The 27,617-nt window shown below is 39.4% G+C and overlaps 1 protein-coding gene and 2 long non-coding RNA genes across 3 annotated transcripts in view; 2 read left to right on the forward strand and 1 right to left on the reverse strand.

Annotated features, from left to right (window-relative positions):
• Positions 1 to 821: 821 nt before the first annotated feature.
• Positions 822 to 27,617, reverse strand: part of LOC134810747 (uncharacterized) — a 33,887-nt gene continuing 7,091 nt past the window's right edge. The window contains exon 5 of the long non-coding RNA XR_010159375.1: positions 822 to 1,904. This is a non-coding gene — a long non-coding RNA (uncharacterized LOC134810747). The remainder of the gene's footprint in view (positions 1,905 to 27,617) is intronic.
• Positions 14,372 to 16,106, forward strand: LOC134810746 (uncharacterized). The gene is made up of 3 exons (XR_010159374.1): positions 14,372 to 14,457; positions 14,970 to 15,123; positions 16,053 to 16,106. It is a non-coding gene; the product is annotated as an uncharacterized LOC134810746 (long non-coding RNA).
• On the forward strand, positions 25,705 to 26,328 carry LOC743698 (interferon-induced transmembrane protein 3-like). Its single transcript, XM_054657673.1, has one exon. The coding sequence runs from the start codon at positions 25,836 to 25,838 to the stop codon at positions 26,232 to 26,234; it is 399 nt and encodes a 132-aa protein (XP_054513648.1). The 5' UTR covers positions 25,705 to 25,835; the 3' UTR covers positions 26,235 to 26,328.

Genomic DNA, 27,617 nt, shown 5'->3' on the forward strand with positions numbered 1-27,617 from the left:
TATTTGCTGTATCCTTGACATAAGGATACATTCAAACTTTCTTTTATGAATACCCTTTATCAGTTACCAAAAGTTTCATTCTAAAGAGCATTCACAACCCACCTAGCACATGGTAGGTGTTCAATAAATATACTGGATGAATGACTGCATGATGACATTGACACACTTTCATAAGTCACTTTCAGGTGAACACCAATTGTCACATCCTTCTCATCAGTTATCCAGTGAAAGTTTGGGTTATCCTGGGAGGCTTAATAGAGCTACTGTTTATTGATTCTTATACCTACTTTTTACATTTGGTGATACAGATTTATTTTAGGGTCTCCAATACTATATCCACTTAACACAGGTGATGTCCATATTTGGATGGGAAAATTTTCATACCATGACCTTAAGTAGTGTGAGGGAGCTGTAGCTGGCAAACCTTCTGCCTTAGGAAACATTGCACCAAGCTGACATGGAAGATGAAAATGAGTAGCTGAGTTGGTAGGCATCAAACTTTCAAGTGCTGACAGCATGGGCTTCATGGTACTTGGATGCTAACAGAAAGTGAGCCACTTCCATTATAAAGACATCATTAGAAGTGTATTGAAAATATTGTAACCAGAGATGAGGTGTGAATTAGAGGAGGAGAGAGAGGTAGAGGTAGAGGTAAAAGGAAAAACAGAAAAGAAAGATAAGGTAGGAGGAGGGAGAAATAACAACCTAAATCTCAATAGCTAGAGAGAACTGCAGTTAACATTTTGATTTAAGCACAGACACACAAATACACACACAGTCACTTCAGCACTTTCTGTAAAATTGGCAAGTGAACAAAACTTGGACAAGATCCCATCAGTTGTAAGCATGTCAAGTTTATCATAGTCGTGAGGCATTTAGGAAGATGTGTTTAAGATACAGTAAAGTTTATGCCCAAGTACGAAAGAAGGGGAAAGGAGCAGTTGAGTGAGTGGTATTTCTAGGAGTTGTCAATCTCCTAGGTGTCTGAATATAGACATCATAGAAGAGAAGAAACTGACTGAGTAGATCTGGGGCCATCAGCACAGAGTGAGGCAAAAATAAAAATGGCCTTGTAAATGAGAAAATTGAGAAAAAAGTACTCCGATGGAACAAAGTAAATTAAAACTTGGAGCTTAAGATTTTAAAATACAGAGTTACCTATTAGGGAGAATATATAAAATACATACTATTTTTACAATTGATAGTTATAATATGGAGACTGCTTTGGGAGGGGATCAAGGGGTCACTTTAGTCATAGGCATTACTGTCTGCCACTTTATTTTTTGGTGCTGCTCCACATTATACAACATGAATACTGTGTAGTTATGGATCTTTGGCTTCTAAGGTAAGGCCTATTATGGGCTGACATGCAGGTATGTGATATGGGGCTGGTACCTTAAAGAATATTTTTGTGTGGAGAGGATGCAGGCAGAGAAGCCATAAGTGGTTTCTGTGGGTGCCCTAAGAGGGAGAGGATCACTCTGTAGCACATTCTTGAATTTTCTTATTTTTCTGCCTTCACTCCATTTCTGATCATCACACATGATGCAGTCATAAGGAGAAAATAAAAGTCCAATGTGTCCATGATAGGGTAGTGATATTTTTGTTCAATAGTTTTATAGCATGCATATAGCATGACAATATGCTAGACTGATAGCCACTGCTAATTGTATCGATCATTTTGCTATGTTACAACTTTAGAATTTTAGTAGTCTATAATATTCACATTTCCTTCTTTCCCACATTACATAAAGGCTGAGAGTTGACTGCAGGTCTGCTGTGGGCCATCTTCAAGTTCAGTCCATATGTCCTCTCATTTCTGGACCTAGGCTGATGGAGTGGCCCTTTTCTGGGACATGTGTTCTTATGGCAGGAGGCAAGAGCACAAGAGGTTGTGCCGACATCTGTAAAACATCCATTGACATAACTGGTCTTAACAGTGAGGTAGAAGGTATATTCTGCCTAGAAGGAGGCTTCATAAGGGTGGAGGTTTATAATCTGCTTACAGAGGAGGACAAGAATAATTGTGAATAATACTAAGATGTACCAAATTAATCAGCTAGAGCTTAATTTTATGATAGTGGTCTTTGGGGGTACTTGGGGATACTACCATGGGAAGGAAAAAAGTCTTTGCAGTTAAAGCGAAAGAAAAGATTCTCAAAGTGTCTCATGTCCATCCATTCCTAATTATATCACATAATTTTACCACAAAAATTAAAAATGAATTCAATATTTAAAATGCAAATATAATTAGAATTGCAAAGAATACAACAATATTAAAAATGCAAAGGAATGCAAATATAAATCATGTAATTTATCTTTTTGACATACCTTGTCTGTAGAGACTTGTGCCGACGTAATTTCATCTTGTTTAGTTTGCAGATAAAAAGATAATCCCTGATACTATGTAAATTACATTGTGAAAACCTCTTCTAGACCGTTATATAGAAAAAAAAAAACAGCTGGGCTTCTTACACTATCTACTAGTAGTAAAGGAAATGAAAAAAAAAATACAGTTTGACCTACCTACATGTTTCACCTTGATTGAGTTAGCAATTTACCCCTCAACATATTTTTCTTTGGATTGCTTACTTAACCATTTTAAGACGACATGCAGCAGTTGTACTTCAGAAGTATGCTATCAGCAGTCTCCTTCTTTATAGTAACTGTTCTCTGTAACCAACTCCCACTGCCTGTGATTGAAAAGTCTAAGATATTAAGGTCTGAAATTTGAGGTTTTGAATTGAAAGGAAAACACCTCAATTTTGACTATAGTGCAGGACTTTGGTTTTTTAACATTATTTTATAGGAATCTTTGTAAAGAATATTTTCAAATTTGATGTTACTTTTACCTTAGTTCTTTCAGGGAATGAAATAGAAGTATTAAGCTTAAAATGTTAAGGTTCATGTGAATATGAATGCATATTTTGTTAGTGTAGTTATTTTCCATTGGAAACTTTTACAACCAATAGGAAATTAATAGTACCATCATCATAGGCCTTTGTTGATTGCTTTGGGAATTAAGTACTAAATGGTATTTTACCATCCTTTATGGAAGACCAGAGTCAAATTCCACCCTCATTTAAGAGGCTTTCTTCAATTACAGTGGTCCTCATCCTCAATAAACTCTCTAAACTGTGAGACTGTTTTTTTTTCTCTTCTCACAAAATCTATCATGTATTCTAAATTGTACAATTCATGGATCAGAGCCAGCCCGAATGTGTTTACCCTTGTCCCAGCTCCCTGCATGGGCTTGGCAGGTAGTGGCTCTAAATCTGTTTGTTGAAGGAATGAATGTGTTTCAAGTTCAAATTGAAATGAGTTATTTCAAGTTCAATTTTTTTTTTAAATGATACAGCTATGAATTCTTTGAACAAAGGAGTTTATGGTATTCCTATATATGTATGGAGGGCCCCACCTGGTATCTTGCACACAGCAGATAAGTTGTTGAATTGAACTAAACTATTAATTTTAACCACAACTTAGTACCACCCAGCTGTGTTAACAAAATCTCTAGATACTTAAAACTGAAATGAGCAGGCTGGGCACGGTGGCTCACGCCTGTAATCCCAGCACTTTGGGAGGCCGAGGCAGGCGGATCACCTGAGGTTGGGAGTTTGAGAGCAGTCTGGCCAACATGGTGAAACCCCATCTCTACTCAAAATACAAAATTAACTGGGTGTGGTGGCGCATGCCTGTAATCCCAGCTACTAGGGAGGCTGAGGCGGGAGAATTGCTTGAACCTGGGAGGCGGAGGTTGCAGTGAACCGAGATCACGCCATTGCACTCCGGCCTGGGCAACAAGATTGAAACTCTGTCTCAAAAAAAAGAAATGAAATATTAGACAGTAAATGGGACAAAGAAAACAATGGGATGAGTGATTATTTTTTGTGAATAAAAATAGCAATCGATATTTAAAGAATATCATATTTGAATCATGGACTCTTTAAAGTTGGAAGAAGGCTTTGAGGCCTTTCCAAAACATGTAGGACATTATGTATTCCAATGTCACATGGCCTTGGTCCCAGTCTTGAATCCTTCATAGGTGTGGCCTTGGTCCATTTATCTAAACCCTCTTTGTCTCACCTCTAAAGTGATCATCTTGAATCACCTCTAAAAATGATCATAACAGCATCTACTTCATAAGATTGCTGTGAGGATTACATGAGGCAATGCAAGAAAAATATTCAGCTTAGTATGAGGCAGAGTAAGTGCCTAACAAAAGTAAGTTATCATATTGTTGTTTCTGTTTTTATTATGTGTAGGACACCTCTGGCATGCAAAGAACCATGGGAGGATGCAGAAATAGGAAATGGCCTGAGAAGTTCATTACTACTGCTAATTGTTTTTTAAAATGAGCCTTTTCTGAGAACTTATTATTTAGTTGACATTATGTAAAATACTGAATCCATTATCCTCATGCTCAACACAACTGTTTAATGAATGTGGAAACTGAGACTTAGGAAGGCCAAATATCTCACTGAAGGTCACCCAAAAAGTATGTGGAAGAGATGGGATTCAAATCCAGTTCTCCCGGCTAAAGCCTGCAGTTTGTGCTCTCTCATAGGAAACACGTCCAAAAGTTATGTAAGGAGGGAGCAACGACAGTTCTATTGCAAAGTAGGTATCATTAGGAAGGGGAGATCATTTTGCATTGGGAGTGATTGTGGACAACAGGGAAAGTGACATTGGATAAGCAGAATTTTCATAATGAAAGGTAAAGGGAGAGTTTTAGTTTGAACCATATGAACTCATTTTTGTAGGTCAAAAAGTCAAATATTCATAATTTTATATGATTCTACCTAAGAAATATTTGTGGTAAGAGTGATGACATGGAAAATACTTAAAAAATGGGGCATTTTATTTTTTTTATTATTATTTATTATTATTATTATTATTATTATTATTTTTTGATTTTCTTTTTTTTTCTTTTTTTTTTTTTAAATTATACTTTAAGTTTTAGGGTACATGTGCACATTGTGCAGGTTAGTTACATATGTATACATGTGCCATGCTGGTGCGCTGCACCCACTAACTCGTCATCTAGCATTAGGTATATCTCCCAATGCTATCCCTCCCACCTCCCCCCTCCCCACCACAGTCCCCAGAGTATGATATTCCCCTTCCTGTGTCCATGTGATCTCATTGTTCAATTCCCACCTATGAGTGAGAATATGCAGTGTTTGGTTTTTTGTTCTTGCGATAGTTTACTGAGAATGATGGTTTCCAATTTCATCCATGTCCCTACAAAGGATATGAACTCATCATTTTTTATGGCTGCATAGTATTCCATGGTGTATATGTGCCACATTTTCTTAATCCAGTCTATCATTGTTGGACATTTGGGTTGGTTCCAAGTCTTTGCTATTGTGAATAATGCCGCAATAAACATACGTGTGCATGTGTCTTTATAGCAGCATGATTTATAGTCATTTGGGTATATACCCAGTAATGGGATGGCTGGGTCAAATGGTATTTCTAGTTCTAGATCCCTGAGGAATCGCCACACTGACTTCCACAATGGTTGAACTAGTTTACAGTCCCACCAACAGTGTAAAAGTGTTCCTATTTCTCCACATCCTCTCCAGCACCTGTTGTTTCCTGACTTTTGAATGATTGCCATTCTAACTGGTGTGAGATGATATCTCATAGTGGTTTTGATTTGCAAAAAATGGGGCATTTTAATCCTTTACCAGGCTCACCATTTTCAAATGAGGGCTCCTGAACGTTATAGAGAAAGGGGAAAATCAGAAATGTGAACAGCTTAGAGTACAGGGATTCTGGGAAGAGGAGAATGAATCTTTTTTTTTTTTTTTTTTTTTTTTGAGACAGTGTCACTCTGTCGCCCAGTCTGGAGTGCAGTGGCGTGATCTCGGCTCACTGCAAGCTCTGCCTCCCGGGTTCACATCATTCTCCTGCCTCAGCCTCCCGAGTAGCTGGGACTACCATACTCGGCTAATTTTTTTTTTTTTTTAATTTTTAGTAGAGACGGGGTTTCACCATGTTAGCCAGGATGGTCTCAATCTCCTGACCTCGTGATCCACCCTCCTCGGCCTCCCAAAGTGCTGGGATTACAGGCATGAGCCACCGTGCCTGGCTGAGAATGAATCTTCAATCAGATGAAATTCAGGAATAAATTGCTAATGCCATGATTGTTAATCTATAGGTATTTTAAGCCAGTTTTAATATGTCTTTTTATTTTTAGGCAACTTATATAAGATATAAACAAATGATTTACTTAAAATTGTAATAAACAGTAGGGGCAATGAAGATGTTTCTAGGTTTCCATCAAGCATTTTAGGATTAACCTGAACACACAACATTCATCATTTCAAGAAGAGACATGTATCAGACATAAATAACATTGCAAAAATCTCTTCTGCATCAAATTCACCAAGAAGATTTCTTTGACACAAAGTACACAGATTTTACTCCATATAGGAAAAGAAAGATTTTATACTTTTCTGATTGGAAAAATAGAGACAAAACTGGGCATTTAAGGGCTATCTGTATTTCCATTTTTGGAATGGACTCATCTGCTTTGCTGCCGGAGAGTGATCACTTATCTGGAGAGTTAACATTTCTGCCCGGCACTTTGTTGTGAATGAGCACAGCCTGCAATGCAGAAACAGTTTTTCAGAAGGAAGCGAGAGTGACATTATTTGCCAGGAATCTCAAGGACAGGGCTCTTTCCACCCCACCTAAGGTCACGCTCCAAGGCTCTTTTAAACTATCTCAAAGAAATTATGTTTTATTTCTGGAGACCTCTGGAGATGAGAAAAGGACACTGATGTATACCAACATTGTTATATACTAGGCAATGTTCTTTGATCCTTTAGATACTTTATTTCATTTAACTTCTCCACAGCATTATTATTACTACTACTATTGTTATACTATTATTATTTTTAACATGTAAAACGAGGCTTAGAAAAAAAAAAGAGGCCTACAGTCACATCCTTTGATTCAAACCCTTGTCTTACTAACTCCAAAGTCCATTCTGTCTGTTTTACCTCACAGTGAGTGCCTCATAGCCAGAACTCTTCCACCTCAGCTTGGTCTACTCATTGCAATGTTTAACAATTCTACTACCAACACTGTCCCCCTAAATCAACAGCTCATAATTGAGAGTAATTTTGTCATCAGAGGACATTTGGCAATTCTGGGAGACATTTTTCGTTGTCACAATTTGGGGCAGTGAAAACTGGCAGGTAGCTGGTTGAGTCCAGGAATGCTGCTGAACACCCTGCAGTGCACAGGACAGCCCCCACGACAAAGAAGTATCCCACTCCATTGTCATCAGTGCCAAGGTTGTGAAGCTGTGGCCCAAGTCTTACATGCTTCTTAATCCCCTCACCCATGCCTATATTTCCTTGTTCTGGAAATTTTTGCCTACCTTCTGACAATCCATTTTTATTTCTAGACAATTAGAAAAACTGAATAATGAATGTAATCTTCTCATTATGAAACTTTGATTAATATATTTTGTAGAGGTGATTGGCTAGACACTGCACAGTGAAATGGATCTGTTTCTTTCTATTAGGAGCTTATAACCTTAGGCAGGCTTCTTTACTAAAGCCTAGAAGAGAAGCCAGCAGGAATACAGCTATGCTAAACTCACACACATCATAGGGAAGGCTTTGCATTCTCAGAGGTTAATGAGAAAGGGAAAATGTTTTCAGGTGAAGAATGGAGGGTTATGGGGAGGGCAGTAACACATCCCTTGGGGGAGCCAAGGAAGTCATCACCTTCTCCCTGCTAGGTGTAGGATAGTCACGTGGAGGATGCCAAATTTCAGAACCTACCAACGGTAGGAAGAAATTTGTTCTGGGGGCAGTGCCGGATGTACACTGAACACACAAGATGCCAATACATACATGTATGCACCCATTTTTTCTTTTACATCTTGTTTTTGGTTTTACTAATGAATAATCCTGCAAATGATCTAACTCTCTCTTGTCCTTTGCTTTGCCTGTGTAAACACAGCAACAAGCAAACAGTAATTCAGTTGTACCCTGTACTTGCAGCCCTCTTAATTGTTTTAAATTCTTTAAACAAAAAGCTAATATTTATTTGCCATTTTTTACAAAACAGCTTTATTTGGGACATGCACTCACAATCCTTCAAGAACAAATAGCTGTATAGATTTCCACAAGGCCCAAAGCAAACATAATATATAGAAAGACAAGCTTCCCATTCCTGTTTTCTTAGATTTCTAATTCCGTTAAGTGTGGCTTTAATATGCAGTCTAAGGCCTTTCCTGGTTGCATTATCTCTGAGCAGCCACAAGAGGGAGTGTGAAGAACGCAATGCTCTGTGGAACCGCGATTACAGAAACCGTTTCCTTTAGTCCACAGCAGAAGCATCCGCAGCTTCCTGTATTCTGAGCAGAAGTAAGAGACCCTTAGAACAGTCACTTGCATGTCCTCTTAACGTTCAGTTTACTCGGAAGAGGGAGAAAGGGAGGTTCTGAAGGTTCCTTGAGATTTCCTGTCCTTGGTTTGTAAACGATGCCTGAGGGAGATTTGGCAATATCAGCCCACACAGGCGTTGGGCTCCATTTGATTTAGCTGAATTTTTACCATGCCAAAAACGGCCAAGGCTACTGGGGTGACTTGGGGTTTGAGTGGAATTAATCACTTTAAGTTTGATTTTTCCACAGTGATTCATTTCCTTCAAAAAGGATCTTGATGATTTAGTTTGCCTTTGGCATTTTCAAAGGAAGAGAAATCAACATCCTCTCTTTTCTTTCAAAATAGAACAGGGAATGGAAATCAGAGCCCCAGGTCTCCTCCCCTCGCACCTTCACTCTGTTTATGCGCTATTGCCACAGGTGGGTGTCCTACAGAAAGCTCAGGTGCTTCCAAGAATACTCAGACAATTGCTATCAAGTAGGACACTCAGGAAAGAGGACACTGATGGAATATCGGGGTCTCGTAGGGCGGTAGTTCTCAAACTTGGGCATAGATCAAAATCACTCAGAATACTTCCTTGTTCAAACACAGAGCTCAGTTTCGATTCAGTAGGTCTGAGATAGGGGCTGAGAATCAGCATTTTTAACAAGTTCTCAGGTGATGCTGAGGTTGCAGTTTGGAGAACACACATTGAGAATCACTGCTCTGAGGAGTATTCTACGGAGAAATCCCTAAGATTTCTCCATTAATCCTGAGAATGGGGCCTGAGAATCTGCAGCACACTGGTCACAGTAACGATGTGCTCCCACGTGGGATTGGTGCCTGAGATTCTGATCCCGGCTTCTAAGGCAACGACGACTATTCCCCACTCGTACCTCCTTGCAGACTCTAATGCTCCATGAAAGCTAGACTTCTGAATTGAACAAAATCTTCAGACTGCTTCCCCAGAATACTTTAAACCACTGAGCTTCCCTGGCACAACGTCTCACAACCCTGCTGATAGCTGTGGCCTCTGTTTTGAAATCTGAATGCATGGGAGGATGTACAGGCAGATGCATTCTCTACTAAGTGGATGCAATTTGCCAGAGTTTTCTACATTGACTCAATTTCTGGGTGACCTTGACAAGTTACTTTATCTCTGGGTATGTTCTATAAAATGGGAACAACAGCTGCACTTAAGGGTGGGCACGTGGGTTGAATGAGCTAATACTTAAACAGTGATTAGGACAGTGGCTCTCACATTGTTCTCAATAAATATTAGCTATTACTGTTACCCTTCACCTTCACTTCCAGTATCGATTTCCTTATCTGGAAACTTGAACTAAAAAGCCTCTCCATTTCTGAGAGTGTATTCTTGTGCTGTGTTATTGGAATATTGGAAGTATGATGGAATTACCTTTAAACCTTTCACCTGGCTGAATGATATGGCCCGACCGCCACGCAGAGGTCAGTGATCAGGTGTAAAGGTCAATTATAATTTCTAAACCACATAGCTTGTTTCAGGTTTATTAATTTTGAACAATCTGTGGTGCTGACTGTATGACCTTTGTAGCAGGTTAGAACTTACTTGAAACCGTTATTCTTTCTGCGTTACAAAATAACAGGAGGAAAAATAGGACATGTGGTCCTGGTCAGATCAATGTGCTCCTAGCACACTGCTGTGTGATTTGGGGCAATGTATTTCATGTGCCTGTATCTGTTCCCTGAGTGCTAAAATGGGTTAACAATTAAAAGCTGCTTCAGGATTACCAATCTGGTTTTCCACGTATATGACTAAGTATTATTGAATTCCAAATGCTCCTCAACTTATGGTGATGCTACATTCTGATAAACCCTTCCTAAATTGAAAATATGGGAAGTAAAAAATACATTTTTTACCACAATAAACCCGTGATGAAGTAGAAAACTTGTAAGTCAAACCATCCTAAGTCAAGGACCATCTGTGCTTGTAAACTTTAAACAAATATCTTTTATATGAATTTTCATTTTTACCTTTTAATTCCTTAAACATTTATTTACTGTATAGGCGATATTGTCAAGATGCAAAATCCAACATGTTGAAAGGGTAAACAAGGAAAAACAAGCCTCCCTCCATAATTATCACCTGCCTACACAGTGTCTATCCACTGAAACTTTTTTTTCAATTAATAGACATTATCTATTTGGGCAGTTTTAGGTTTACAGAACCTACAGTTTTAGGTTTTTAGGTGGAAAGCACACAGAGTTACCATATGCTGATGCCCCCTGCCCCATACGCACAGCCACCCCCTCTAGTTTCAACATCCCACACCAGAGTGGGACATTTGTTACAATCAATGAACCAGCATTGACACATCATTATCGGCTGAAGTCCACAGATTACATTAGGGTTCACTCTTGGTGTTGCAAGTTCTGCAGGTTTTGACAAATTTATCATGACATGTATCCACTATTAGAGTATCACACAGAATAGTTTCACTGCCTTAAAAGTCCCCTGTGCTTCACCTACTCATCCCTCCTTCCTGATAAAGCCCTAGAAACTTCTGATCTTTGTACTGTCTTCATAGTTTTGCCTTTTCTAGAATGTCATATAGTTGAAATACTACAGTATCTATCCATTTCAGATTGGCCCCTTCCACTTAGCAATATGCATTTAAGGTCCCTCCATGTTTTAACTCACTCATCTTCAAATTCGTCTTCACCTATTTCTATTCACCTATTCAAGGACATCTTGGTTGATTTCAGGCTTTGGCAAGTATGCATAAAGCGGCTGTAAACATTCATGTGCAGGTTTTTGTGTGGATGTAAGTTTTCAGATTGAGACTTTTAAAACCATAACTCTGAGATGTAAGGAAATCGTAACCACTTGGGACATAGGACTGCCTTTTATCTCTCACATGCATCTTGTATTGAAGTCAGTTTCAAGCAGCTAATATGATCACTGCCATAGTGTTTTCAACAGAAACATTTCCTGAAACATGTGTCTTTTAAACATTTTCTTCTCTAGGCTGACTCGGTAAAATATTGGTTAGGATGCTCTTCCCACCAAGAAGCTGAGGTGAAATTGAAATGTTACCTGTTTGTTCATCCTCTCATGCCTCTGAATCCAGATAAGGCTCTCTACTGATGACATAACCATCATCCCAGTGTTCCCAAGTACATCATCCTCTGGCTGGCTGGCCCATCCTCAGCCATACTCACCATGTCCACCTCCCACCTCATTCCTATATCCATGGCTATGTCACTCGATATCCTTATTGCTATTTCCCTTACTTAATAAAAGCTGCTATCTTCCTCAACTACCTTCAGAATATTACACAATAATTTGCCTGTAAGAGGTGTTTAGTAAACATTTATTGCTAGCACAAAACGTTGTTGACACTGTTGCAGATAAGAACTATTTGACTAATCAGATTCTGTATCCCCTAGCATGAAAGATGCAGATTCATAAGAGGCACTTCTGGAAGAGTAACAATAGCTAACATATTTTAATATTCACTACATATTAGGCATAATGCTAAGCATTTTCACGTGTTACCTCACTTATCCTCATCAAAATCCCTATTTGTTATTATTACTCTCATTTTACATATGAGGAAACTGAACCTTTGCAAAAATAAATAACTTGCCTGAGGACCTACGCAAACCGCCCATGTACTACAAGAATTCCAAGATGTATATCAGGGCCTGTGGCATGCAAAACCAAAACAAATTTTAATTGATCTCACATGTCACATTGAAGTGAATTATTTAAGTCCTTGTCAATATAAATTTGAGCTTGTGGTTATTTGGTTAGTGTTTGTCTTCCCCCAAAGACTGTATGTAAGCTTCGTGAAGTTAGGGACTGTTTTGCTACATATACAGATGGTCCCCAACTTATGATGGTTCCACTTGCAATTTACTGACTTTACCATGTATGAAAGTGACATGCATTCAGTAGAAACTGTACTTTGATTACGCCTATAACGATTCCGTTTTTCACTTTCAGTGCAGTATCCAGTAAATTACATGATATATTAAACACTGTATTATAAAATAAGCTTTGTGTTAGATGATTTTGCCCAACTGTAAGCTAATGTGTGTTCTGAGCACATTCAAGATGGGCTAGGCTAAGCTGTGATATTTAGTAGGTTGGGTGCATTGAGTGCATTTTCAACTTACAATATTTTCAACTTAAGATGGGTTTATTGGGTTATAACCCCATAGTAAATCAAGGAGCTCTTAGCAAACTGGCCCATCTTAAGTATTTTTAATCTATCAATGACTTCAGTCTTCCTGTGGGTCAACAAATTCATCTCTTGACATGTCAACCCTGCTGAAAAAATAAGGCATTTTGGAACCTGATATGAACAGTCATCACAAGGAATGTATTATTATCATCTCCTAGAACCGTGGTGCCATTCCTGTGTTTCATTCTTCAGGTTAATTTCTGGTATAGATCTTTGATGGAGAAAAACTGGGTCTGGTGAAGCACATTTTTAAAATGATTTGTGTAATATCAAGTACCTTCACATCTACTCTTAAAATTCTAAGCATTCTTATGCGTGTTGGTTGCTGGGATTACATTATCGTGCCTACCCATAAATGATCAATTTTAACTCAAGAAGGAAGAATTTATGTTCTCACAGTTAATGGCTCAATGTATATCTGAACCAAAAATGGCTATTAGAGATTTGTGTGCTATCACAAAGGACAGTGGAAGCAAAACCAGAGTGTATTATTGTACTCTTTTCAAAAGCATTGTGCTTTCGCTATTGACTTCCTGTTGCTTAGAGTTTCAAGTTTTAACTTCTCAGCCTGGCATTCAAGAAACTCCATCTGATGACCCTAGCTTACATGCTCACCTTTATATAATAGTCCTTAACAGGGCCTCTGGGCTGCTGAAATGGATTCCGCTGTCCCTGTCTTATGTCAGGGTCATTTTAATCCACACCTTGCTCAGATAGCATGATTTGTTCACTTCTCTATCCATACTTTCTCAAATTCCTCAAAACCAAGAATAAATGCAGTTTTCTGCTTTCTCTGGAAGACTTCAATATATACTAGGAACTTGATCACAACTTAGGTGTGAATAAGGGCTCAGATTCTGATTTGGGTTAAAACAAGTCTTCATTATTTGCTCTCTAGGTCATCTTGAGGGAGTTGCTAATTTCTCTAAATATAGTGTCCTTATTTGCAAAATGTAAATAGATAAAATTACCTTATAGAATTATTAAAAGTCAATGAAACTTTACAAGTAAAATGCTTAACAGTGAACATACAGCAATCAAAAGCTTGTTTTGATTTCCTTTAAATTATTTCAAATGTTAGCTTTGTCAATTAGATTGTAATTTCTTGTGTGAGAACTGAGATTATAAATTAAATTTTGAATAATCACAACTGTAAGTGCTTAATACATTCTTTTAGATCCAAGTAATCGGAGAACAACATGAAGTTAAAGGAAGATGTAAAAACTTTGGCATATGGTCCTCCAGTCAAGTCTGCATTATACTTTAACCTATTATAGTCAGGAGCACAAGAGCAGGACTGCTCTATTAGTGGTGGTGATGGAGTAAGGATTTTGTGTTTAATTTTAGTAATGTGAGGTTCAGGAAATTATAGAACCTTCAATAAGAAGCCAATGGGGAGTAGGATTCACAGGTCTGGCAGTGAGAGGAGAGATGAGAGCTGGAGATACCAACTTCTGAGTGGTAATTGAGTCCATAGGCATTCAGGGTACCCTGGGAGGAGAGTGTCGCGTGCAAAACAGAGAGGATTTAGGAGCAAGGATTGTAGACTTGCTTATAGGCTGCACAGATGATGATTAGTTTGCAAAGAAAGTGAAAGAGTGAGTAGAAAGATAAAAGTAAATCAATGGTAATACTGTCCCCAGTAGAAGAGAATATTTCAAGAAGATGGGCATGCTTGATGTTGCCAAGTGCTTCTGAGGGGCCAAAGAAGTGAAGGTCTATAATAAGCATTGTGTTTTTCAGCAGGAGGCCACTGTTGACCTTTGTGGGAGCTGTCAGAAAGTTATTTGAAGTAGATCAAGAAGAGAATGGGAAATAAAAAATAGAGACATCAGGTAAAGAAAACAATTTAAAAAATTACTGTTAAATAGTGAATAGAGACCGACACAAGGGATCTAGAAAGAAATGTGAGCTTTATTAACCTTTTTCAGGGGAGAGTTTTGAGCATTAGTAAAAGCCAATAGGGAGGTTACAGATCTGTTATAGGTTGAATTAGTCCCCCTATATTCATACATTAAAGTGCTAACCTCCAGTACCTCAGAATGTGACCTTGTTTGGAAATAGGGTCATTGTAAGTGTAATTAATTAAGATGAGGTCATACTGGTTTTGGTTGGGTTCTAATCCAGTATGACTGGTATTCTTCTAAAAAGCTGAAATTTGGACACAGAGATGTTTCCATGGAGAATGCTACGTGAAGATGAAGGCAGAAATTGGGGTGATGTTTTTACAATCCAAGGAATACCAGAGATTGCCAGGATTCCACAAGCAGCTAGGTGAGAGGCATGGAATATATTCATTTTCACAACCCTAAGAAACAACTAATCTTGCCAACAACCTTGATTTCAGACTTGAGCCTCCAGAACTCTGAGACAATGACTTTCAGTTGTTTAAGCCACCCAGTCTGTGGTACTTTGTTCTGGCAGCCCTAGAAAACTGATACAAGATCATAGGAAAAAGATGAACATACGAAGGACAGTTGATGGTGTACGTTCCTCAGAAGGTAAGAATGGGATTCAAGTTGGTAAGAAAGCTGATAGAATGTATGCAATGTGGGTAGGCTTATATGTTCGTTATTGAAAAGGTAAAGGAGTTCTCATCTGATGGCTTCTATTTTCTCTGTAAACTAGAGGGAGAGGTGTCTAATGAAAGTGAAGATATACAAGGGGGAATTTTGAGGACCTAAGTGAGTTGGCCAAAGGATTCAAGTCATTCATAATCTGCTGTCTTGTGTAACTCTCTTCAGCAACAGGTGAAGTCACAGAGAAGTGAATAGCTGAGTCACTCAGTGCTGGAGTCTAGCAGGACAAGACAACTAAAATATAGAGCATTGAGAAATGTCATTGAAACAATATCTTGTGGAATCTAAGCCTACAGGAGTAAAAAGCTGGGTTTGAAGGATACGGTTGATGGTTTGAAGATGGTAAAGGAGTCTTAATAAGTCTGCAGAATGGTGGGAGAAGTTGAACAGGCAAGAGAGGAGAGAGATGTGGGCATGGGACATCTGATGATGGGTCATGACAAGTCTCAAGACATGGCTATTGGAGCAGCCAGACCAAGCCAGGGAAGGGGAGGAGGACAAAAAAGCTGTGAGGCATGGGCCGTGATGTGGGGTAGAGTTTTTTACTTACTCAACAAATAATCACTGAATGTTTATTATGTGCCAAACACTACTCAAAGTGCTAGGAATAAAATTGTAAACTAAACAGGCATAAATATCTACCTTGCAGAGCTTCCAGTGGAAAGTGTAAAATAATAAAAATATTATTGAATATGTCAGATATGTAAGATAATAGTGCATTGGAAAAATTAAAATGGTGGTACTAGATCTGTGTGTGTGTGTGTGTGTGTGTGTGTGTGTGTGTGTGTTACCATGTTAAGAAGGGTGGTCAGGTCATACTTCCTGATAAAGTGATATTCTATTCAAAACAGGTGAGAAAGGAAGCTATTTTCTTGTCTGGAAGAACATTTCAGAAAAGGAGAAAGGCAAGTAAAAGGCCCTGGATCCATATACACAATCCCATTCTAGCTTATTTAAAATAAATTGGTGTCCTTCAATGTGTTTGCCAATATTTCTGTGAGTTTCCTCACAGAGGGTGGCCTCAGGAAGATTATCACAGGGGAGACCTCCCAGGTGTGCTCACAGAGGCAGCCTCACAGGGAAACCACACAGTGTCCTCACAGCTGTCCTCGCAGAGAGAGGCCTCACAGCACAGGTGTCCTCACAGGGGGTGCCTGACAGGGCTTCCCTAACACACCTGCTGGTAGCTTCTGCTCTGGCTTTCCCATTCTGTTGCCACACTGCTTCCTCTGCTGCTAAGACCCTGGTGGGCCTGTGTTCTGTTGAGCACAGCGGGCATCCCTGTGATGCTATTGGATACCCTGCTAGCCTGCCACGGAATGCTTCCTGTCTTAGGTGCAAAGTGTCAGTGTCCTGGCTGTTGCCGTGCCTCTGGGAAGCTATAGGACTTGACTGCTATTCTAGGTGGTGGCCTCCCCACCAACCCCATTTCTTTGCACGACTGCCACTGCCACTTCCAACTCTGGTCAACAGTACAGACTTTTCATATCCTTCCGGAGGTTGGGGCTACATTGTGCCTCTCCCTGGAAACAAGATGTCCTTCCAGAAAGAGGAAGGAGGTCCTGGTCAAAGTCTTGTCTCATACCCAGCTCTGAGAACAACTACCTGGCATATTAATTGGCACCACATTTTTTTTCTGGAGAGAGCCCTATCACAACAGGGCACTGTCTTGCCATCACTTCAAAGAAAAAATCAAAATACTATGATAATGGTACATTTCTCAAGTCCTAGGTTATTTGGCCATATTTACAGTTACCTTTTTACCATGGGAAAAAATTAAAATGTGTTTAAACATTTTTAAAGGGCAAAAATCAATTGCATAGGTAATGAAAGTTTTATTATACAAACACATACATCGTAAGAGGACTTGTACTATGTTGAAGTGGATGTAGTTGAGAGAGAGCAGTGACATGTTATATAAATCAGTGCTTATAAATTAGTAATTTTATAAAAATGTATCTTAGAAGCTCAGCATTTACGGGGATTTTATAACGGGGAATTTTGTAAAGTTAGATTAAGAGATTAGATATCTCTATTTTCTAGATTAGTCTATTCAGATTTCAGGCTATAATAAACGACATCTCCATGTATATTTAGACGTAAGTGAGCATTCATGTGGGTCCATTTGACTGAGTTTAGTGGAAAATTTGCCAATAGAATAAATTGCAGTTAATACAAATCATATGAAATAAAGGAATAAATTGAAAAAACTGTTAATCTCAAGAAGAAAACAACACGGGCCTACTCACTACCTAGAAGATGAAAATTTTGGAAGATTTTATGTTTTTAAGAGGTTAATTATTTCAAAAATATTCTACTATAATTTTTAGACCTAACCTGACAGTTTTTGAATGACCAGAAAAATAGACTAACTCATCATGACCAAAATCCTATAATGGCCATGCTGCGCAACTCAAGCTAAAATTTCCTCATGGAGAGGTAGCTAGTGAGGCGTGGGGTTTAGGAGGTGCTGTGACTTGCAGCAGTGTAAACAGAGTTGCATTCCTCTTCCACTGAGGATATTGATATTTCTGGTCTAGGTCATTCTCTGTTCTCAGGACCCCAGTGTTCACTTTCACAAGAAATATATTTTTTTAATATCTTCTGTTCATCTTGTGATCCCTCTTAATCTCTCCTTGCTCTAGTGGCTTGCTTGTTTCAGGATTTGGGGACCACAAAGCCCACAAAGTCCTTTCTCTTCATAACCTGCCATCCAAAGACATTTTTGATGCTCAAACAATTCCCTGCTGTTTACAACTTCAGAGATGTCCTCCGAATAATTTTCTCCTCTTAACTTCAATAGCACTGTTTCTACTTTTCATCTGACTTAGTAGCTCATAAATCAAGAGACAGGAGAGAGAGAAAGAAAACCACCTTTAGCATAGATTCTTTTATTTTTCTCTTTTTCAGGGGTTATTTACTAAAGGATAGTTTTCAATTTGTTCTTACTTTTATATTTTCACATCTTTTTTTTTTTTTACAACTGAAACTTGTGGATTTCCTCCACTTACTTCTCTTTAAAAACTATTCTACAATTCCATAGAAAACATTATTGAAAAGTATTGTAACAATTGACATATTTCTTGTTAGTAAACTTATTCTAAATATCTTGATTCATATTTATAAATTCTTGAAAGAATATACATATTTCTCCCAAAATGGGTATCTATAATATTTAAAAATAGAGTAGAACCTTCAAGACCATTTTGTTTTTCGTGGATTTGAGTGTACAGTAATTTTATCATTTCCTTAAGTCATGGGACTTACCTTTGTCGGTAAGGATATATTTAGTTTCAGCAAGAGAAAACCCATACTCAAACTGGCTTATCAGTAGGACAGTTTATTATCTCGTGTGATAGGAAGTTGAGGAACGGGGCTGCCTCCAGGAGAAGGAGAGAGGCTCCTGTTCTATCGCGTGCCTTCTCTTGATTCTGTCTACCTCTGTGTATTGGCTTCCTTCTAAAGTTGTGAGCAAGGTGGCTACAGCAGTTTCAGATATAACAAAGTCCAGGGGACAAAGAAAGAACTGTTTCTCCTTGTGTTTCTGTGTTAGAACACAGAAACACATTCCTAAATGCCCTCAAACAGATTTTCCTTCACTTTGAATTGACGACTAGGATTGAATCATGTGCATATCCCCGAATCAGTCATTTGCAAGGGGAATTTGAAATACCATGAGTGACCTCGGCTATTCATCTGGGGAGTATTTGACTCTCGGCTTCCCCTTTCACTTTATGTCAGTCGCATTAATAATGAGGGGGCCACATAAACTACTAAAATACACCACAATTTCAGTGTAATGTGGTATTCTAAGATGGTTGCCCATTTCATGTTCTATGGCCAGATTCATTAAGGATTCATCTGCATTCCTATGCGGTCTGTGCTCATTCCAAGCAAAGCTGGAAGTGGGAGAAGAGGCGAAACTTCTTTGGGATATTATTAACTCCCAGGATTACTCTCCCAAGTACATGTATTACTAGATGCCTGTTGTCCAGAGAGGAAAGTGATCTAGGGATGACTGCAACTCTCCTCTGCGTTTAATTCAGTGTGTATCAAGGAAGCTCATAAAACAGTCTTCCAGATTACTGATATGTAACTCTATTAGAATTTAATTTACTGTAAGATAATTATAGCAAGGTCTCTCCGTGTAAGACCAATAAAAAGTGAACAGATTTTCCCTCAGGAGAAAAGTTCCTCCCCAGATGTTCACCTCTATTCACTGAACATGAGCATCATCCTTGATTCTTCCCTTTTCCTCATCCTACAGATCGAATTCAGCAGGAAAACCTTACATTCCGCTTGCAAATGGATCAGAATTCCTCCGCTTCTCTCCGAGGTAGGCCACTTCCTAGTGACCTGTAGAGGGCGCTATAGGATGGACTGCCTCGTGGTCTATCCTCTTCCCCCAACTCTACATTAGTGCTCTGCCTTCCAACCCATTCCCAACACAAGAGTCCAGGAGAAACTTAAAAAAATGTAGACTGCACATCACTTTTTAAAATCCTTTAATAATCTTCCATTGTATTAAGAAAAACACACATACATACTCTTGGCTGTGGCTTGTAATGTACATGTTACTGCTTCTACTCTCCTCTGTGTTCTCACCTGGTATGTCCTACCTTTGTTTCAGCCACACTGGGCTACTTTCTGCTATTGGACACAGTTAAGTATTTCCCTATCACAGGACCTTCACTCATCCTCTTCCCTTTGCTTTGATCATTTTTTCCCCTGTTCTTTGGATGACCTTTTCCCCCGCTTCTGAACTGGTCTCAGCCCAGTCATTGCTTTCCCATTGTGGCTTTCCCTGCTCATGAAATAGAGTAGGGACCCTTTTTAGGGGCCTGCTGGGCCTCCCAAGCATAAAAATAAATTAAAAAAAAAAAAAACTTGAGTATTTTGAGGAGAATTGAAGGCGCCTGAATAGCTTTGAGAAGTAAATAACCAACGTGATAAGCAAGAGGATAATAATAGCTTAAACAATAGCCACCCAAGTAAATTAAAATCACAAGATGTTTGGTTCTCTATACAAACTAAAGATAACATCTTGACATGTGTAACTCAATTATTTTTTAGAAACCCAGACCCCCACCACTTGGAAAATGCCAACTACTGTCATGTAGACCTCAGATAAGGGGAAACTGAGGACTAAACTCTGAGCTCTGTTCTTTGCTCTAAATTTCTTCCTGAGAGGCCTGGAGGAAGTGACATCCACAGGCCAAACTGTAACCTTCCCTTCTGTTGATCCCAAGTTTTTAGACAAAGCTTCGCTTCCTTAACCAATTGCAAATCAAAGAATCTCTGAATCCACCAATGACCTGTAAGCCCCCACTTCAAGATATCCTGCTTTTTTGGGCCAAACCAATGTGTGACCTTCATACATTAATTTGCAATTTTGCCTGTATAACTTCTGCTTCCCTGAAATGTACCCCTGTCTTTAAAAGCCCTCGCCTGTAAGCCATCAAGGAGGTTGGGTCTTAAGTGTGAGCTGCCTTTCTTGCTTGTTTGGCACCATGAGAATAAATGTCCTTTTTTCTCTTGCTGCAAACCTCAGTGTCAGTGTTTGGCTTTACTGTCCTGGGTGAGCCAGACCCATGTTCAGTTTCGTAATGCTCACACTATCTATACGGACTTTCTCCCTTGGATGGGGAGTGGTAGCACAATTTTAACCTGTTCTTTACCTTCACAAGCCTCTTCCCAGTTTGTACTTGTGTGCTTCTTTGTTTCCCTATTTATCATCTGTCTGCCTCACTAGACCTGATGCTCCAAGAGGGCCAGGTTGGTTTCATTCTCTGTGGATAAGGTTCAGTGAATAACCCCCCTGTATCATGGTGATTCCCTTGAGTATGGGTACTGTCTCTACATTGCTAGCACCTAACAGAATGTTCCCCACATACTATGTCCCTAGTATGCATTTATTGTTGAGTGAGTGGGTACCCATTGTTAGAAGACTAAAAATTAGCATTTGACTACAGGACCAAGAAATGCAGGAATGGATTTCTCATTATTTTCAGAACTTCAACTGCATCCCTGGCAAACATTCCACAGGGTTTGTGATGTTTTCAGTAAGTTTAGTGCCATGATAGAACATCATTTTTTTTTAATGAGAAAAGATAATACTTGAAAAGTCAGAAAGCCAGAAGAAAATAATTGCAAAAAAGGTGAGTAGGAGAATCACCTCATCCAAATCTAACTTGATCACGTGAAGCAACCTAAGAGACTCGTGGAAAGTTGCAAACAACTATAGATAAATCTCTTTGGTGACATATAATAAAAATTTGGCCTTGTCAATTTTAGCATCCTATTTCACATTACCCCATGGCTAGTTGAACCATTTTAGATATATATTGTTAGCACTATATAGTACTTAACTATGAGCTGAACCTAGTTTAGTGCATTCACTCATTTAAGGCTTCCACAACCTCATCAGATAGATTTTGTTATTACAACAATTTTACTGAAGCATAGAGAGGTTAAGTGACTTGACAAAGATCACCCAGCTAACAAGTGGCAGAACTAGGTTGCAAACATAGGCCTATAATTTTCAAAGAGTAAAAGACTCCCTTGGAATGACCACACTGAGGAAACTAAAGATGAATGTGAATTAGAGTTATAAATGTTAATGATTGTTTTCTTTCATAATTGTCGTAGTTCTCTTCATCTCACATACAGTAGCTGTGTCAGCAGTTTTTATTTTCGTTTTTAAATAATTTTAGGCAGGCACAATGTAATATGTAAACATACAAATGCAAAAAATATAAAATTAAGTGATTTCTATTATAAATAATTTTTGCTTAGTTCCTTGAAGTAGCATCCTAGTAGTACTATTTGATAGCTGAACATTAATTGATTAGTAAATTGGGGAAGGATGACGGGAGAAGAGTAATGAACTAGACTGAGGACACCTGGGGGTGCTCTGTCCTGCTTAGCTCTGCAGCTCTTACTTTCTCTGGGTCTCAGTTCCTCGGCAAACTTAGGGCACTGGGTTAAGTGCCGTGTAGCTCAAACCAACTCTAGCTTTGTATAATTTTGTACAAAGGTACTGATACGTTAATCGAAAAATACAGTCCGGGTGTGGTGGCTCACACCTGTAATCCCAGCACTTTGGGAGGCTGAGGTGGGCAGATCACGAGGTCAGGAGATGGAGACCATCCTGACTAACACGGTGAAACCCTGTCTCTACCAAAAAAAAAAAAAAAAAATTAGCAAGGTGTGGTGGCGGGTGCCTGTAGTCCCAGCTACTCAGGAGGCTGAGGAAGGAGAATGGTGTGAACCCAGGAGGCGGAGCTTGCAGTGAGCAGAGATCGCGCCACTGCACTCCAGCCTGGGCGACAGAGCAAGACTCTGTCTCAAACAAAAAAAAAGAAAAGAAAAAGTGCATAACTATCCTCTTATTTTAGACATGAGTTTTCAGGAAGCCATCCTAATCCTATCAGTTCTACCTTCATAAACATTCTACTTCCAACTAGAAAATTGCCTCTAGTCTTAAATCCCGACTAACCAGTTTTTTACACTGTCATCGGACTTTTTTTTTTTTTGAGATAAAATTCTTGGCTTGCTTTATCATTCCCCTGCTTAGGGTCCTTCAATAACTGCCCTTTCACTGATATATGTCCATGACCAAACTCGTTGCTATTTTACCTTGAATCTTGTGCTCCTCTCTACCAAACCGTGTGCAGCTCTTTGAACTTCACAAGCTATCTCACATCTCTGTGCTTTTGCTCTTGTTGTTTCCTCTGCCTGAAATGCTACCTCTCTCTGTCCCTTGTTTGTTTGGTGGACACTTTAAAGACTCAGGAAGATGTCAGCTCTTCTGTGAACCTTTCCTGCCTGAACATTCCTCCACGCAGCAGGTTCCCCACAGCCCCGCCCAAGATAGAACTGACTGTTCCTTCTTTGGTGTTTCCACTGTCCCCAAAGCCAGCTTCTCTACCTGAAACATGTTAACACTTATCGTCTATGTACTTCTCCTAATGCTCTCGACAGTAAAGAACATGTTACCTTCATCTTTGCATCTCCAGCATTTAGCACAGTGCTCCATATATGGTAGTAACTCAGTAGATATGAACAGATGAATAAAAATGTGAATGCAATTTGAATGAATGAAAAGGCATCAACTGTCTAAAAAGTTATTTTAATTTCTCAAGTTTTGGCCTAAAGCTTTCAGAGATGGCAATGGAAGAGAAAAACGTGTGAAGAGTAAAAGAATGTCGTAGGGAGAAGGTCTTTCATTTCATTGTCTGTATTGTTTCAAGCTGCTTCTGATACTATGATCTCTTCTGGATCTTGTTAATGAAATTTTCAAGTATTTGATATGATATTAATGCTCCAATATGTCTTTTGAAAACACTCCTAATTTTATTTGGACAGAAAACTAAAAAGGCTGGACGAGAGTGCACATGCTGCAATAGGAATTAATTTGAGAGCATAGTGGTTCAGAATACAGTAATTATTTTGGGCTGTCTTTTCAAATTCAAGGAACTCAGATACTTATATGATTTTGAAATATTGCAGTAAATGGACCAAAGCCAACTCCAATGTGTGAAAGATAGATTTTATACACATGCTTACATTTTTGATTAATTTATTCATTATTCAACCTACATTCATTGAGCACCTTCTTCTGCTGAGCTATACCCTAGATGCTTTGGATTCAAAAAGATGGATTGGCGGATGGCTCTTTGATTATTCTAGACAAAGTCTTTGATGCTTGGAGGACGTTTTACATTCATTTGTTGTCATCACAACAATTGCCCCACACGGACTGTCCAGGCACCCCAGCTCCTGTTGAATGTTCTGTCCTCTTCACCGCCTTTCCAGCAGTCCTCTGCTAATTCCTCTAGTGTATAGCATGTGCTCCCACCTTTGAGCCTTCCAATGGGTCTTTTCCCTATTTAAAACCCTCTTATCAGAGAACTCAACTCATCTTTCATACTTGCTTGTGTCAGTTCATCAAGGGAAGCTTTCCCTGATCCCATGACCAGACCAGCTCCGGGCTGTAGTTGTGCTTCGCAGGCCTTATTGCTATCACAATTAATTAATAATGAATTTAGCAGCTTAATATCTGGTCTTCCTGCTGAAATATAATGTATACAAGAGGATGATCTGTGTACCTGTTTTTCCCATCTACTTCCAGAGTTCAGCCATGTGGTGGTATGGAGAGATTTTTAATAAAGATTTGCTGAATGATTAAAGGAACTAATATTGGCAGAATTGCTAGGATGGACTAATTCCTCTTTGCCCTCTCCCAGCTCATGTCCTGCCTTTCCTCTTTTATAATAAAAAATGCTTAATGGCTTAATGATACTCAGAGAGCAATTCCCTTTCCTAAATTGAATTGTACATGTTTGAACTCCCATAGTACATAAGGCCCTGTGGCTGTCAGTGACACTTGGGTATCCTTCTTACTGCTTCTCAAGTGGAAGGAAAGAAGAGGACAAGGAAGGTGATCCCTTTCTCAGCCAACCCAATCTTAGAGAAATAGGAAAGATCAATTGTGGATATAACAACAGCAATCTCTTTCCCCACATGAAAGAATCATGTTGCTCATTCATGGTTAAAGTAGGATTTTAAAATAGCCAATCTAGCAAAGGCAGTGAGAATCAGGAGCAGAGACCAAAACATGTAACAATTCATTTTAGAAAAATGTCCTATAAACCAATCTCACAGTTGGAACTTAAAAGTCCCCAGATACAATCATGTTCTGTAGAGCCCCTGAAATTGCCTCTGGCGCTAAAGAGATCCTAAGCAATATTACGCAGGCAGGAAGAGGAATAGGGCATCCAACACATTGTCATGTTCTGCCCTGTTCTCAAATTACAAAGTCAGACTCAGTCCAGAGTTGAGGGATAGTGTTCTTATTCTGCTTTTGTCTACCCCATGTTGGTTATGACAGCTGGCTGGGGAGTGTGCTCCTCCAGCTTGTTTTTAGAGAGTCCATCTCTCTTGATTATCTTGACATCCCTTACTGCTGGCCTGTGAGATCTCTTCCTGTATGCTGTCTCATTTTTCCATATTAAGGTGGCTCTAAATATCAGTCTGCCTTAAAACACATGATGTTTTCTTTTCAGAAGGGGTTTGGAAGTCTCAGCAAGCTCACTAGCAGAACAGAGCATCTCTTTACTCTATGGAAACGGACTAACTCAATATGACGTCATTTCTGCTGAAGTCTTGTCTGCTTCCATGACTTTTGGAAACCATATTCTAATGAATATCTAGTGACACTGTTTCTTTGGTTCTGATAAAAAATCAGAATTGTACCCATTCTTATAACCTGTTCTCTTGCATTTCCCTAAGACTCCAAGGGTTAATATGTTTTAGGGTTTTATCATGCCTTTCCAGACTGTCTTTTTGCTTCATCTATATCAATGGCATCAGTTTCACTTGGAGCAACAAAATTCTTGGCCCCATTCCAGACCTACTGAATCATTAACTCTGGAAGAGATGCCCTGCAATCTGTGTTTTAACAGTTTATGTAGGTAAGCTTGGCTGAAGTTTACCTTTGCATTGACTGATAACAGGAAAAGGGCTTCTTCATTAAATTAATAGTTCAGGAGAAATTGAAACTACTGGGGAGAGGGAGGGCCTACTGGGAACCATCCCAGCAACCCGACCACAGCTGGTCTTCCCTGGACACCATGAACCACACTTTCCAAACCTTCTTCACTCCTGCCAACAGCGGCCACCCCCGCAATTATGAGATGCTCAAGGAGGAGCATGAGGTGGCTGTGGTGGGGGCGCCCCAAAACCCTGCTCTCCCGATGTCCACCATGATCCACTTCCACAGTGAGACCTCCATGCCTGACCATGTCGTGTGGTCGCTGTTCAACACCCTCTTCATGAACTCCGGCTGCCTGGGCTTCATAGCATTTGCGTACTCCTTGAAGTCTAGGGAGAGGAAGAAGGTTGGTGACCTGACCAGGGCCCAGGCCTATACCTCCACTGCCAAGTGCCTGAACATCTGGGCCCTGATCGTGGACATTGTCATGACCATTCTGCTCATCATCATCCCAGTGTTGATCTTCCAAGTCTATTGATAGATCAGGAGGCATCATCCAGGCCAGGAGCTCTGCCCATGACCTGTATCCCACGCACTCCATCTTTCATTCCTTGCACTGCCCCCAGAGCCAAGTCCTGTATCAGCCCTTTATCCTCACACACTTTTCTACAATGGCATTCAATAAAGTGCACGTGCGCCTGGTTAAAAAAAAAAAAAAGTTCAGGGCTGGGTGTGGTGGCTTACGCCTATAATCCCAGCACTTTGGGAGGCTGAGGAGGGTGGATCACAAGGTCAAGAGATCGAGACCATCCTGGCCAACATGGTGAAACCCCGTCTCTACTAAAAGTACAAAAATTAGCTGGGCATGGTGGCGGGTGCCTGTAATCCCAGTTACTCTGGAGGCTGAGGCAGGAGAATTGCTTGAACCCGGGAGGCAGAGGTTGCAGTGAGCCGAGATCGCACCACTGCACTCCAGCCTCGGTAACAGAGCAAGACTCCATCTCAAAAAAAAAGAGTCAGTATGTGTAAAATACTTAGAATAGTACTATAGTGCTTGGCACATAATATATGATATACAAATATTAGCAGGTATTAACATTATTATTACTTGGTCCCACAGGATATTCATTAACTAAGTATAGCCCCCCCACCCCATTTTCTCCCAGAGAAGATTTAAAGGGACTTACCAAGACACAAACTAAACAACAGTTAGTAAATTTGAGAGACAGTAAAAAAGAATCACATTAAACAAAAAGAAAATGAAATTTTAGTGCATGCCCTAGAAATACCCATATCTAATTCTTCAAATTTTAATTATTGCATCAACTTTTTATTGCTCTGTATACCTAAAGTAAATGAAACTGGCTAGCTGTTCACCCAGTCTTTTCTGTTTTCTTTCAGGGCACTTCTTCACCTGACCCAGCAAACCCTCCCCTTCTGTCCTCCACTCTTTCTTTCTAGGGCCCCAGGCTGCAGGTTGGCAACTACGATGACCTTGCATGATGTTAGAGCCCATGACCACCTGGGTCCTTAAATGCATGGAGCTAATCTTCCTACCGGTCCCCTACACGCTGTATTTATCCTGATTTTAGCAAAATAATACATAGACTTCTTCTTTAGTAATTTGAGCTCCCTGAAATAAAATATGGTGTAATTGAATCTTGCACTTATTTAATTCTTCTGTAGTATGAGTGTTAACATGAAGTTTAGTATGCCAGTGATCTGCTTTAAAGTTTCACCCACACGCAGTTCTATAGCAAGAGTCAAAGTGAACTATATCAAGACAGGTATATATAAAAAATGCCATTCTTTTTCAGGGCACCATGCATATCCAAATGGTATCCTTCTATAAGGTATGAACACAGCTAGTTCCTTTCTGTCAGAATAAAAAACTACAGAATTGTTGTGGAAGTTAAATGAA

Source organism: Pan troglodytes, chromosome 7 (genome assembly GCF_028858775.2).
Source record: "Pan troglodytes isolate AG18354 chromosome 7, NHGRI_mPanTro3-v2.0_pri, whole genome shotgun sequence".
In the NCBI taxonomy this organism is placed as follows: Eukaryota; Metazoa; Chordata; class Mammalia; order Primates; family Hominidae; genus Pan; species Pan troglodytes.

What these genes read in the sequence shown, in the direction of transcription:
- LOC743698 (XM_054657673.1), top strand. Translation starts at nt 25,836, where the DNA reads ATGAACCACACTTTCCAAACCTTCTTCACTCCTGCCAACAGCGGCCAC.